The following is a 13,986-nucleotide window of genomic DNA, read 5'->3' as shown; positions in this document are numbered from 1 at the left end:
CAAATAGGCTAGCCCTAGGCCAGCCGCAATAAAAATAATTCAAAAACAACTACTCCCTTCGTTCCGTAGTAATAGAGACATTTCATTTTGCACACTCATTTTGAAAAAATAATTATAAATAGTTAAAGTGAAGAAAAAGTAAAATAAGAGAGAGAATAATATAGAGAAGAGTCTTCTCTATATTATTCTCTCTCTTATTTTACTTTCTTCTCTATATTATTATAAATAGAGACATTTCATTTTGCACACTCGTTTTGAAAAAATAATTATAAATAGTTAAAATGAAGAAAAAGTAAAATAAGAGAGAGAATAATATATAGAAGAGTCTTCTCTATATTATTCTCTCTCTTATTTTACTTTCTTCTCTATATTATTCTCTCTCTTATTTTACTTTTTCTTCACTTTAACTATTTATAATTATTTTTTCAAAACGAGTGTGCAAAATGAAATGTCTCTATTACTATGGAACGGAGGGAGTACATTAATGGATTTAAACACAAAATTCTGAATTAAATTTATGACACATATACGGAAAAAATTCGTTAATTTTATTTAAATAAAAAAAAGTACATTAACTAAAAATCAAAAAAATTACATAATAAAAAAAAATCCGGGCTTCCACACACGAGCCACCGCCCCACTCTACTCCTCATTAATTTATTAAAAAAATACATTAAAAAATGTTAGTATGCCTTGAATCCGTTATAGTTTGCCGCTAGCCGAACGGGGGTCTCGCTGAAATCGAAATAAATAGATATTATAACACACTTGAAATTAAATAATTTTTAAATTGAAATTCAATTTTCTTCTTTTCTAAGAGAAAATAAAAAGGTAAATTTTCATTAGTTTTGAATTACGATATAAAGATATTTTTCAACAATAGGAATGTGATCAAATACAAACTCTAAATATTGTACAAACTCTAAACTATGATCTGAACCGTTAGAAAATATCAATAGATGATAAAATAATAGCAATAAAAAATGTCAACACAATATCAGCGGTTGATACTCTGTTGAAATTGTGTGGACATCTAAATCTTGAAATTTTATACTGTATTAACATTGTGTTGACGTTGTATTGATACTGTGTTGAGTTTGTAATTTGTGCAATATACGAATTTGCATTTTATCATTACCCTTCAACGATATATATGTTAGCATTAATTGGCTAAAAATTTAGCTCGTTCTATAAAATGAACAATGGAGATAGGCAAATTCAGGCTAACAATTAAAAAAGATCAAAATTGTGATAATTTGTAAGCATAACAACTTTTTTAAAATTATCAATAATGATTTAAGACTATATATTAAGTTATCTACAATAAATGGAATATGGATAAAGATTGTGGTCATATATATCAGAAAATGTTGATATATATAGACTTCAACTCGATAGTTTGGTTAGTAATAATGCGGATTATGTCTCAGTGAATATGGATAATCAGATGGTTATGCGGATTATGTCTCAGTGAATATGGATAATCAGATGGTTATTGTGTTGTTAAAGTAGTAATTACTTGTAAATAATACAATCCAAAGACATATGTACCTCTTAATGATTTTTGTTAATCATTATTGATCACCTATGTTGTGGAGAAGAACTTTACGAGCATTGAAAGCGTTGGTTAAGTTCTAAGAACTCGTCAGAGGCCACATTTTGCAAAAGCATATTGTTGAACTGTTACGACAACTGCAAGCACTTGAACACGCTCAAGTCAGAACACAGGCTAGCCGATCCCCATTGAGGAGAGCGCGAATCCCTCCCGCTTCAACCACACAAGAACACATAAAGGCCAAAGGCTGTCTAAGAGGGCGTTCACACCTGCCTAAACACGTGAGCTTGTCCGAATAATCCGATAAAATTAGCGGGTTAGTGTTATATTTTCGTAATCCGAATACACAATCAGGCCATTCGGGTCATCCCATCCGGGCTGGCCCAGGTGGGTTGCGGGTCAATCCATAGGTTGTGTTTTTTATATACTTATTGGCTTTTTATCTAAATTGAGGTATGTATTTCCTGCCAAAAACCGTGGAGGTAAAACAATGTCATTTTATTTTGATTTTAGAAAAATATATTAACTTGCATTTAAAATATAATAACGAATTAACGAAATATATTTAATTTGTTATAATTTAAATTATAGTATAAATTGAATAATGTTGAACCGACATTAATGATTACGTTCCTTATGTTTGTATTAATACCTTCAAATTGATCATATTTTTGGTTGATTAAAAAAAAATCTAAAAGTAATCATAAGAGAATTTTTAATTTCAAAGAGACATTTGAAATGTTTATATAATTATATGTATAACTTTACTAACTACACAAGTCTGTACACATTTAATTTTCTTTTATTATGATTAACAATGTCGTTTTGTAAATTACTATAACTTGTTCTTGCGTCGATTTATATTTTGTTTACAAAAAGTTAATTTAGCATTTTTTTTGTACATACTCCTATTTTTCAAATTACAGTTAGGCCCAGCCCAAAAAAAAGGTCATGTTTGTTAAACGGCATCGTTTAAGCGAAAGGGCGACGCAACCGTTCGTTAAAGGCTTAAACCCTGATATCTCTTCCTTCCAGATTTGGGTGAGGCAGAGCTTAAACCCTATCTCTCTCCATTTCCCCTGAAACCGCTTTCAAATTCCCATCACACCCTTCTCGCTGACACGTAATTTCATATCATGGCTTCCCGAATTGCCCCATTTCACCCAATTTTGAGACCCATTTTGTGCGATGTTTTCCCTCACAAGCTGCATTATCAATTTCTCAGGCCCGCAAATTTGCAGAGGAGATTGCTGTTAGCCTCGGTTCAAGCAATTAGGCCGGTCCCACTCGGTAATATCAGATTCTCGACTCGTTCGTCTCGGGAGAGGATGAGTTCGGGCATGGGCCAGGGTTCGCGGGCCTCGGCCTCCAAGAGTTTGATTGAGGATGAGGCTGATCTGAGTGACTGGGTTAGTGATCTGAATTCGAGCTCATTCAAGAAAACTCGGGTGTATAGCGATAGTGAGGATGATGGTGGAAGAGGTGGGGATGGGAGGAGAAGGCGAGATGGTGAATTTGATAAAGATTCTGACTTTAGTGGTAGACGAGGCGGTGGTGGACGTGGAGGGCGGTTTTCTGGTGGTAGGGGTGGTGGGAGAGGCGGGGAACGTGATTCAGATAGATTTAGCAGGGGTGGTGGTAGTTCGTTTGGAGGGAGAGGTGGCGGGCGTGATTCGGGTAGATTTAGTAGGGGTGGTGGTAGTTCGTATGGTGGGAGAGGTGAGGAGCGCGAATTTAGTAGGGGCGGTGGTAGTTCGTATGGTGGGAGAGGCGAGGGGCGTGAAGCGAGTAAATTTACCAGGGGTGGTGGTAGTTCGTATGGTGGCAGAGGTGGGGGGCGTGATTCTGGTAAATTTAGTAGGGGTGGGAGATTCGGGGGTGTCTCGGATGAGAGGAGAGAGCGTAACAATGACTACGTGAGCAGGGGGGGTGGAGAGTGGAAAGAGAAGAGACAGAGTGAGAGAGGTTCAGGAATGACATATGGAAATAGAGGAGGAAGAAGTGGGGATCGAGGTGGTTTGGCTACGAAAGGAGGAGGAAGAGGGACGGAAAGAAGAGGGTTTGTTGTTACAGATGACGAGGATGTGGATGAGGATGTGTATGATGATGCTGAGGAGGAGGAAAATGATAAGGGGTATACGAGTTTTAAGGATTTACTTAACAGTGATGAAGCAGATGAAGATGATGACGATGACGATGAAGATGAAGGGAGAGATGATGAAGAAGTGGAAGTGGTGAGAGCCAAGCTTGAGAAAGGGAGCTCTGCTAAAAGCTCACCCCAAAGTAGCGAATCATACCTTAGTGAAAGCAGGTGAATTTTATATCCTTCCAGTTGTACATACACAATTCCTTTGTTGGATGATCGTTTTCGAGTGGGAACACAGTATTGGATGTAAATAAGCATATAGTGCCAGTATAATTTATAACTGTAGCGTTGTCGTTTTAATGTATAATGATCATGGATCAAATCAAAAAAATGTTGTCAGGGTGGTCTAAGTAAAATTATGTTAACAGTGATTCATAGAGATCCCACTAACTTAGTTGCTTATTGTTTGGCATTTGGAAAATGTATATGGGTTGAGAAGAATATCAGCTGGGAGGTTAAAACACAGCATCATTGAATAGTGAAATATCGGTTTCTCAAAATAGTTAGCAAAAGAAAATTGCCTAAGATTGAAGGGCCTAAGCATTATCTTTATCACTTTTTATGTAGTGTGTGTGTTCTTTTAATGGTTTTGAATGGGTATGCTCCACAGGTTCGACCAATGTCCCATCTCACCTTTATCACTTAAAGGAATCAAAGATGCTGGTTATGAAAGGATGACTATGGTGCAAGATGCAACTCTTCCTATCATTTTGAAAGGTTAATAAAGCTTTAGAAGTTACTTTGTTGTGAATCTGACATGTGCCGGAAGTACCCACAAACTGAAACTAGCAGTCTTTATGCTTTGCCAGCAGTTATCTCTTCTGTTTACTACATATACTTTTCAAGTTGAAACTTAAGCAAGGATCATCTAATGCTTTATTTGATTCTTCATTTAGGAAAATTATAGTTGTAATAGTATGTTTGTAAGGACATCTAGGGATTGTGATTTTAATAGGTAGTTGCACACTTATATTGCATATATGAGAACATACATAAGCAAACTATATAGTTTCAGTGTCTGACTAATTCATCATACTATTATTTTTGTATGTTTTTTTTGCAAATCTCTAATGATCTGTTTCCAGGTAAGGATGTCCTCGCCAAGGCAAGAACTGGCACAGGGAAAACTGTTGCTTTTCTGGTAATGGTTTTGGCTTATCATTACAGTTTCTCTATTATGATAGTAATTTTAATAAATGAAAGATCCACATTTTCACCTGTAAATTATGAACTTCAATACAAGGTTATCGAATTAAATTTTACGTCATTTTATAATGCTGGTAGATAATGATGAAAATTGCCAATGCTTATGATTGCTGTGTCAATTCAGCTTCCTGCAATTGAAATCATAGCTAAATTACCTCCTGCTGACCGCGATCAAAAAAGATCCCCTATACACGTGCTAGTTATATGCCCAACAAGAGAGCTTGCTACTCAGGCTGCTGCCGAGGCCAACAAATTGTTGAAGTATCATTCCTCTATTGGTGTTCAAGTTGTCATAGGAGGTACCCGGTTAGCTATGGAGCAAAAAAAGATGCAAGCAAATGCATGCCAGGTGATTTTTCTATGTCACTGTGTGTGCTATCCTTTGGTTTAGTTATTATTGTTTTAACTCTATATTGTTCTCAGTTGGTCATATAATACATAAGAGCTTGTAAGGCTCTATCAGATCTCGCTATGTCTGGCTCAATCATCTTTTCTGTTTGAAAATGCAGATACTCGTGGCAACACCTGGAAGGCTTAGGGACCATGTAGAGAATACAGCTGGATTTGCAACTCGACTCATGGGAGTTAAAGTCTTGGTCCTTGACGAAGCTGATCATTTACTAGATATGGGATTCCGCAAAGAAATAGAGAAAATAATAGCTGCTGTCCCAAAACAACGACAGACACTTCTATTTTCTGCAACAATTCCACAAGAGGTAATATTTATCTTTGGTCATGTGGTATCTTGTGAATTGGTGAATTCTGAACTTATAGCACGCAGGTTCGTCAAATCTGCCATGTTGCCCTAAAACGCGACCATGAGTACATAAATACAGTAGAAGAAGGAAGTGAAGATACACATGCACAGGTTTGTTGGAGTGAGCTATTCTTCTCACTGCTATATCTGATGTTTTGTAAATCAGAGTCGTGATGATTTGTAGCGTTCCAACCTTTTCAGGTCAGGCAGACACACCTAGTCGCTCCTTTGGACAAACACTTTTCACTTCTTTACACTATGCTGAAAGAGCATATTGCAGATGATGTTAACTACAAGGTATCCATATCTACTAACTCTGTAGTATTCTCCTTAATCATCCTCACTCTGATTTAGGTATTCTTCAAATCACATTAAGAATTAGAATAGCGAGCCTAGAAATGGAGTGTGACGGGGTATTCTCTACGAGGAATTAAAGCATGTTTTTTTGGGGGAGTAAGGCCTTGAAGTTCTTTGAAGAGCCCATTGTGAAATAAATAAAAATCACTTTGTTGTCAAATGGAATAACTCTAGAATTCTTATGAGATGGAGATCTCCAACAATTCTTAGCATCTATTTGTATCTCCATGATTGGAATGTTAATTATAATTCTGATCCAAAAAAGTGACAGACAAGACAGGTTTGAGTTATGATTTATGACCCGCAAGAGAGAGCTACTGGTCGTGATGTATTCTTAGAAGATTGGAGCCTAATTACACTTTTCTGTAATTCATTACTAAATCCGTGGAAAATATTTACTTATGTGGTCCAACCTTTTATTGTGTATCAGGTCCTTGTTTTCTGCACCACTGCAATGATGACAAAGCTCGTTGCTGAGCTTCTCAACGAGCTTAACTTGAATGTCAGAGAGATACATTCTCGAAAACCACAAAGTTACAGGACTAGAGTCTCGGATGAATTTAGAAAGTCGACTGGCCTAATTCTCGTCACATCTGACGTGTCTGCGCGTGGTGTTGATTATCCTGATGTCACCCTCGTTATACAGGTTATTCATTACTCGATCCTATTCCTTTGGTTTTAAATTCCTCATTGTACAGGTTGACTGAATTGTCATTGCTTTTGTCTAGATCGGTGTTCCAGCAGATAAACAGCAGTATATCCACCGATTGGGTCGAACTGGCCGAAAAGGAAAAGAAGGGGAAGGTGTGCTGTTGTTGGCACCTTGGGAAGAGTTCTTCTTGAACACTATCAAAGACTTACCAATATCGAAGGCATCCGAACCAATGGTCGATCCAGATACTACGAAAAGGGTAAGTAAATCATTCATAACCGTAGATAGAATTATTTCTTTTTCATTCTTTATTCTTAGTTTTGGTGTTGTGTGGCAGGTCGAACGTGCTTTGTGCCAAGTTGAGATGAAGAGCAAAGAATCAGCATACCAGGCGTGGCTCGGGTACTACAACTCTAACAAAAGTGTTGGTCGAGACAAATATAAGCTCGTGGAGCTTGCAAATGAGTTCAGCAGGAGCATGTGTCTGGACAACCCTCCGGCCATTCCGAAGCTAGTCCTCGGGAAGATGGGTTTGAAGAACATCCCTGGGCTGAGATCGAAGTAGATAGTGAAAGACAAATTTTCATTTTACATTAGTTTTATGCGAGGAGACTGACCACCATTAACCTAAATTTTTGTGGCACAACTTCGGTAATGGTTGTAAATTCAATCTAAGCGGAGAAATTTGTAGGCCATTTCATTGTAGAGAAACATTTCTAATGCATATGCTTTTGCAAAAATGTAAACGAAGATAATTTGATGGAAATCTAGCCTAATATTACACGTTCCCCGGTTCCCGCAATTACATATATTGTCTACAACATAATTAAAAGCTTCATCTCTCCTTAAATCCCAAAAATCACAGATAATAATTTGTTATAAAATGCATATAAACACCAATCATAATCCACAAAATTACACGGCTTACACCTAAACAACTCTAACCATAAACCACTTTAACAAAAATAAATAACTAAGCAACAACCCAACAAAGTGAAGCCCACTAGAATTTTATAACACACAAGTTACTTAAAATGACGTAATGGGACAGAGGAAGTATAATAGTAGTATTTCTATTGTTGGAGGTTTATGTGAATAATAATTTGCATGAAAGTTACTACCTCTGTCCCACAAAGTGTAACATTTGCTTTCCTGCACTTATTTTGTAAAATTGATAATAAATAGCTAAAGTGGAGAAATAGTCTCTCTCTTACTATTTGTCCACTTTAGCTATTTATTATCAATTTTACAAAACGAGTGCAGAAAAGCAAATGCGAACGGAGATAGTAAGAAAGCTATTAAGATAAGCAGAAAAGTAGGTGCATTCACACAAAACTTTTGTCGAATTCTTGTTGGTTCAGTAACTACTTTGAACCAACAGGTATCTAACAAAACAAAAGTATGTCGTAAGTGCAACTACTTTTTGGCTTCTCTTAGTATTTTCTGATTTTGGTGTAGATTCAGTAGATTATTATCCACGTTACCTTCCATCAACAAAAATAACGAAAACACTGTAAATATTTTAGGCCTAAATTCTTAAAGAATTGTGCATAATTGTCATCAGATATCTTCATTTGAATAACAATTGGAATAATAACAACACAACAAAGTAACAAGAGGTATTGCCAAATGCCAACTCCACGTAAAGAATGAGTGACCAAATTTCCCTTTCTCGCTAGACACATTCGTGGCATTTATATATGCTCTATCCTCAATTTTCAATTTGCCACATCAAAACATCATGGTTGGCGGTATCATTTGAGCGTACATCTATAATACCATGGATAGATTTACTTGTCTCTACTGTACTTACAAAAAATAGTAAGCTTGTGTTACTGTGACTGAGAAAGGATTAAAGAAACAAGGAAGAAAGAAGAATATCAACATAATTTATCATAAATTGGAATAAATTGGACTAGACTTAAAAGTATCATAGTATCGGCTTATCAGTACATAACTAGATCGAACATAAGTTTGAGTTTAAATTGCAGAAGAAGAGTTCATAAAAATGAATGACATCTTTAAAATCACCTCTCAGCTCAACAGCTTTAAAAGACACTCACCTCTCAGCTCAACAGCTTTAAGATCATCACTACTCAACCCAGTGGCGGACGCATGAATTTGATGGTGGGGGGTCCAAATTAGTGTTCCTAATATTGTGGTAATTTTTAGCACTAACGAATTAGAGCATCAATTATAAAAAATAGAGATATGTGTAAGGTTATTGTTGATAGATGCAATGCCCACGTAAAAAAACATTGTCGGAAAAGTGAGTTTTGAAAAATAAATAAAATAAAATATAAATTATTAAAAAAAAGAAAGACTTGATTAAATTTTAGACCGTAGCAATGTAACACATAGAAAAAAAAAGTGATATTATAAATATCAGCACATAAAATATAAAATACAAAATTCAATGTAAAATGTAAGAAAAAAATTAGTAATTTCTGTTATAGTCAAGTATAATTAAAAAAAAAGATAAAACTCAAGTTTAACTGTAAATAATAAAAATAGGGAAAAACAAAGTTGTAAGTAGAATCAGTAAGAAAAAGTAAATAAACACCAAACTATTGTGTTGCTGGGAATCGAACTCGTCGCACATATCATTGTTATGGCTGTGAAGGAAGCCAACCGTGCTACTGAACTATTTAGCATTATCATTAATATGAATTATATATACTCACTCACAAAATAGTTGGGGGTTCCATGGGTCCCCCATGTCCCTCTTTAGATCCGCCTCTGACTCAACCTACATACTTTAAAATATATGCATGGTTGAGTACTTGGTACACTGTAGATAGTTGTAGAAAATATAAGTTTAACAAAATTAGTATTGCCAAGGCATCAATTAAGTGTGCGCACAGTTTATCTTAAAAGGTCCAAGTACACTAAAATCATTTCGTACAAAAAAGTTGATTGCACAAATCTAAGTGCATTTAGAAACTACCATATCTATAACATTAGTGAACCGGAAGGTGACCACATTCCACGACAGTTACATGACCAACCAACTCTAGGGATGACGCACAGTCTGTTTGTTAATCTTGACACCAATTCAGTTCGTTTGCTAATCTTGACATATTTAATTCTTGGGCAAATAGCAAAAAATATATGAACTTTAAATGTGGTGAAATGTATAGTACACTAACTCTTAACTTGTAGTCAATTTAACACAATCTAGTTTTCCGTTAAACTAAATCCTATGCAGCCGACTATTTATACATCATGGCGTGCCATGTTGGATTTAATTTCACCGACTGAATCGTGGTAAATTGACAACAAACTAAGTTTGTGTATTATTTTACCATAGTTAAAGTTTAGCTCATAATTCTTCATGTATACTGAATGAGAGTGCGTTAAAATGACAACACTCTTAAAATGACACTGTAACACCACGCAAGACTGCAATATTATATATGCTAGACTGCAATAGTATAAACACTAGACAGCAATCTACAACAATCTATATATTGCAGTCTAACATATTGGATATTGCAGTCTAACGTATTAGATATTGCAGGTCGCGTCACCTTGCAGTCTAGAGTATTGGATATTGCAGTCTAGAGTATTGGATGTTGCAGTCCGCGTAAATTTACCCTTGCGAATTTTTTATGATTGCCACATGACAGCTGATTATTCGTCCACGTGTACAAATGATTGGCTAAGAATGGTGGTATAGTGTTATTTTAAGCGAAGTTGTCATTTTAACACATCCCATACTGAATGTATCTAATTCTTTGAGTATACTTGTGTGAGAAGTGGTTGAATTGGTAGCACAAACCATAATCCAAAGAGCATGAACATTTAGTTTGCCACACATTTTAATGCATAATTGGAAAAATAAGAGAGAGAAAGAAAATTAGTGGAGAATGAGTCATACTTCATTAGAGAAAATGAGTTTCCAAAATCAGAAAGTTATACTTTTCAGAGATGGACTAAAAATGAAATAATTCATACTTTTCAGGGACGGATAGTGTATAAGTTTGGAGCATCTGGTATGTTTTATGCCATCTATAGTTCTCTATTGACCCACTAGCTACTTGTGTATATTGCATGTGTCTGTTGCATATTTTTAATTCTTTTGTATATGTCTGTGTGTTATTAATTCTTGTGTATGTTTTCATTTTGTTTGCAAAAATTGTGTTTTGATTGACTTTCTGTTCATTTTGTTTACAAAGATAGTAGTACTTTTTTTTAGTTTTGGATTGAAGACAATTGACTAGACCAAACTTCTCCAAATTTATATGTAAACAGAAGTTTTTATTTGCTTTATCTTGAAAAACCTTATAAATAATTTACTTGGGCGATGGCATACTTTTGTGAGGGTACTGCATTTCGCCGATTGAGGTAATTTCTCTTTTTTGTGTTTAGTTCGTTCTAAGACCATCTCCAAGGGTACTCAAAAACCAATCCTATTTTTGGGATAGGTATTTAGCTCCAATAGTACTAAAAAACCAATCCTATTTTTAGTTTTTGAAAAAAAAATATCTATCTTTAGGTTTACACTAAACCAATACCTAAAAGTTTTTCAAATTTTATGAGTAAAAAAAGTATAATATAGAGAATATTCTTTTAAGGTTGAGTTTAATGTAAATGGTTGGAGTAAAATCAATATTTAGTGTGAGATTTACATTAAAATGAGTTTGAGTTTAGTGGAATGGTTGGAGATGCTCTAACCATTTGTATCCTTCAAATTATTTAGTTTAAAAATATAGCTAATGATACCTTAAGCGTGTCTAACTCAAACCTAATGACATCAAACTCAAAAGCAAGACATAAGGTGATTTTATGTTTAAGAAAGAAAAGGAGGCCATGGGAAATAATAACATTAGGTAATGGTATGTAGGGTGGGATGTGTATCATTTGATTGTCATTGACATGATCATATTTTTCGAGTTACTCAACTACTTTTCGTATATCTAGAATCTTTTACTAACTATAGTGAATGATGGTCAATTGATTTCAATATTTGAATTGAATTCTTGAAAAATATACTTTTCCAAGTTCTATATTTCAATTTGCAATAATTAGATGAGTGCTATACTCACTTCATCTACTTAATTTCTCTCTTCTGCATATTCCTGCACTTATTTCCAATATTTATAGCTAGTCTAAGTCGGTTAAGAATCAACTTAAAAAAGACTAGAAAATTAAAGCTACGTTTCTAGATTATTTATTAATATCTAGTTGCTACATAATTCTCCAACCTTCCACATATATATTTGTCCAAAGGTGGTGTGGGTAATTTATTTTTTGTTTAACCACGGGTGTATCGAATCCGCCTTTTGGCAGAATCCAACTAATCCTGCTCGATTAGGCTTGTGGATTAAAGCCGAAAGTCTTTCGTCTCTAGTGGGTGGCAGGGTTTGAACCCAGTATGGGTATTTATTTCAATAAGATTAGCATAAGCAATTCACATTGAAGAAATTTTAAAAGACGAGCTTGCTTTCCAGAGAATTTTCATGAACAGGTGCAAAATTCAATCCTTAATATTAATATATTTTAATAATGAATTATCTATAATATCTGTAGGTTTCCGAATGAATAAGGTGACCACTATAGTTACTACTATAATGCAAATACAATTATGGATAATATTGCATATAATACAAAGGAAAGGAAAAAAAGAGAGAATATTTACTATAAAAAGATGCAAATCCATTTTACTCCCCCGTCCAAGAAATTAAAATACGTACATTATCAATTTAATTGTTGTATACCCTTGTATTGTTAAGCACAAAATTATTAGGGAATAAAATGAATGTGTGACCGGTCTCTAATTTCTAACATTAGGGTAGGGATACATATATAAGACTTGTTAGGGCTCTAAAATACTGAAAAATAAGTATAAAAATCAAATTGAAGTAAATATTTTTAAACATTAGTGAAAATGGGCAGACAAAGGAGTTTCTTGTATGAAAAATTCTAATTACGAGGTTTGGAACAATTATCTACTATGTGGGTTCATTCGTACCATGAAAGTGCGAATTATGAATTGGAACCTTCATTTTTAAATTCAATTCAATTATAATTATAATTCTAAACAAGGTCGAATATTAATTATGAAAATGATTGAACTATAAAAATGCTAGGCATCAAATTCGAAACCATATATAGATAAAGACTAATTTTGGTTGATGAATCAAAAAGGAAAAAAAATGACTTCTTGATAGACGGGGACAATATTATTTTTGATTTTGATTAGTTTTATTTTAAAAATAAAATACTACTCCTTCCGTCCTCCATTAATTATCCATGTTCACTATTTTGCCATATAAATGTTAAGTAGGTTTATTCCATTTCACTCACAATGTAATCATAATTATAAAATTGAGACTCATCATATTCCACTAAACTTTTCAATTCACATCCTTTAATATTTTTTTAAATCCACCCTGAAACTAAATTGGATAATTATTTGGGGATAGTGGAAGTACTAAATTTTGAATTTTGTTAATTTTGTTTATGTTTAGTACTCTTTCTTCGTTTTCTAATTTTGGACTATTTGGAATCTTTCATGTATACATCCTAGCAAAATTCATACTTTCATTGAGCTCCAAATTCTTTCATGGCATAAATGTCCCTTTTTGGTGCTTCTCTTATTGATAAGGATGCAAATTTACAAATGAACACTCTCACTCTCACTCTCACTCTTTCAACGTGTATCAGGTATCTAAGCAATACGCTGACTTCTTTATTGATTGTATTGAAATTGTATATTCATGGATAGATTTGTGTTAAAATGACAACACCTCTTAAAGTGACACTGTGACACCACGTATCTAATAATATTATAAATGCTACACAGTAATCTACATATTGCTGTCAAGCGTATTGGATATTGCTGGTCGAAAAGAAATTTGTCTAGCGTAGTGGATATTGCTGGCCGAGAAAATTTACCCTTGAGTATTTTTTATGATTGCCACATGACAGCTGATTATTCGTCCACATGACAAATGATTGCCTAGGAATGATGGTATGATGTTACTTTAAGAGGTGTTGTCATTTTAATGCACTCCATCATTAATATGTTTATCGACAACATAACACTCTTTTGGCCAAAATTATATCTCACATTAATATGGAATATATACTTTCTTCCCATTTAATACATAAAACATAATCTCAAAAAATCTATGTCATTCTACAAATTTGACATCTTCCCATTTAGGGGTATAGAATTCTTCTATTTTGTAATGAACTTATTTATTATGAACCAAACACTAGGATTTATATTTCTTTTTTGGCAAAATATGCGAACACGAATTTATCAGCCAATTATAGGCTCCGTAAGTCGGTATGCAAAAAACAAA

General features: G+C 34.3%; 1 protein-coding gene across 1 annotated transcript; it reads left to right on the top strand.

Moving 5' to 3' along the window:
- Positions 1-2,577: 2,577 nt before the first annotated feature.
- Positions 2,578-7,439, top strand: LOC125224406 (DEAD-box ATP-dependent RNA helicase 31-like). Its single transcript, XM_048127805.1, has 10 exons — positions 2,578-3,866; positions 4,312-4,418; positions 4,787-4,842; positions 5,032-5,256; positions 5,417-5,623; positions 5,689-5,775; positions 5,866-5,961; positions 6,452-6,667; positions 6,750-6,932; positions 7,011-7,439. The coding sequence occupies exons 1-10, from the start codon at positions 2,692-2,694 to the stop codon at positions 7,236-7,238; spliced, it is 2,580 nt and encodes an 859-aa protein (XP_047983762.1). The 5' UTR covers positions 2,578-2,691; the 3' UTR covers positions 7,239-7,439.
- The last annotated feature ends 6,547 nt before the right edge of the window (positions 7,440-13,986 follow it).

This window comes from Salvia hispanica, chromosome 1 (assembly GCF_023119035.1).
Source record: "Salvia hispanica cultivar TCC Black 2014 chromosome 1, UniMelb_Shisp_WGS_1.0, whole genome shotgun sequence".
Classification (NCBI taxonomy): domain Eukaryota; kingdom Viridiplantae; phylum Streptophyta; class Magnoliopsida; order Lamiales; family Lamiaceae; genus Salvia; species Salvia hispanica.
The sequence above is the reverse complement of the archived record's forward strand: the minus strand, read 5'-3'. Positions and strand labels throughout refer to the sequence as shown.

What these genes read in the sequence shown, in the direction of transcription:
- LOC125224406 (XM_048127805.1), top strand. Translation starts at nt 2,692, where the DNA reads ATGGCTTCCCGAATTGCCCCATTTCACCCAATTTTGAGACCCATTTTG. An exon ending in GTGAAGATACACATGCACAG is followed by an intron (nt 5,776 to 5,865) that starts GTTTGTTGGAGT and finishes CAACCTTTTCAG; the next exon opens with GTCAGGCAGACACACCTAGT. An exon ending in ATCCAGATACTACGAAAAGG is followed by an intron (nt 6,933 to 7,010) that starts GTAAGTAAATCA and finishes GTTGTGTGGCAG; the next exon opens with GTCGAACGTGCTTTGTGCCA.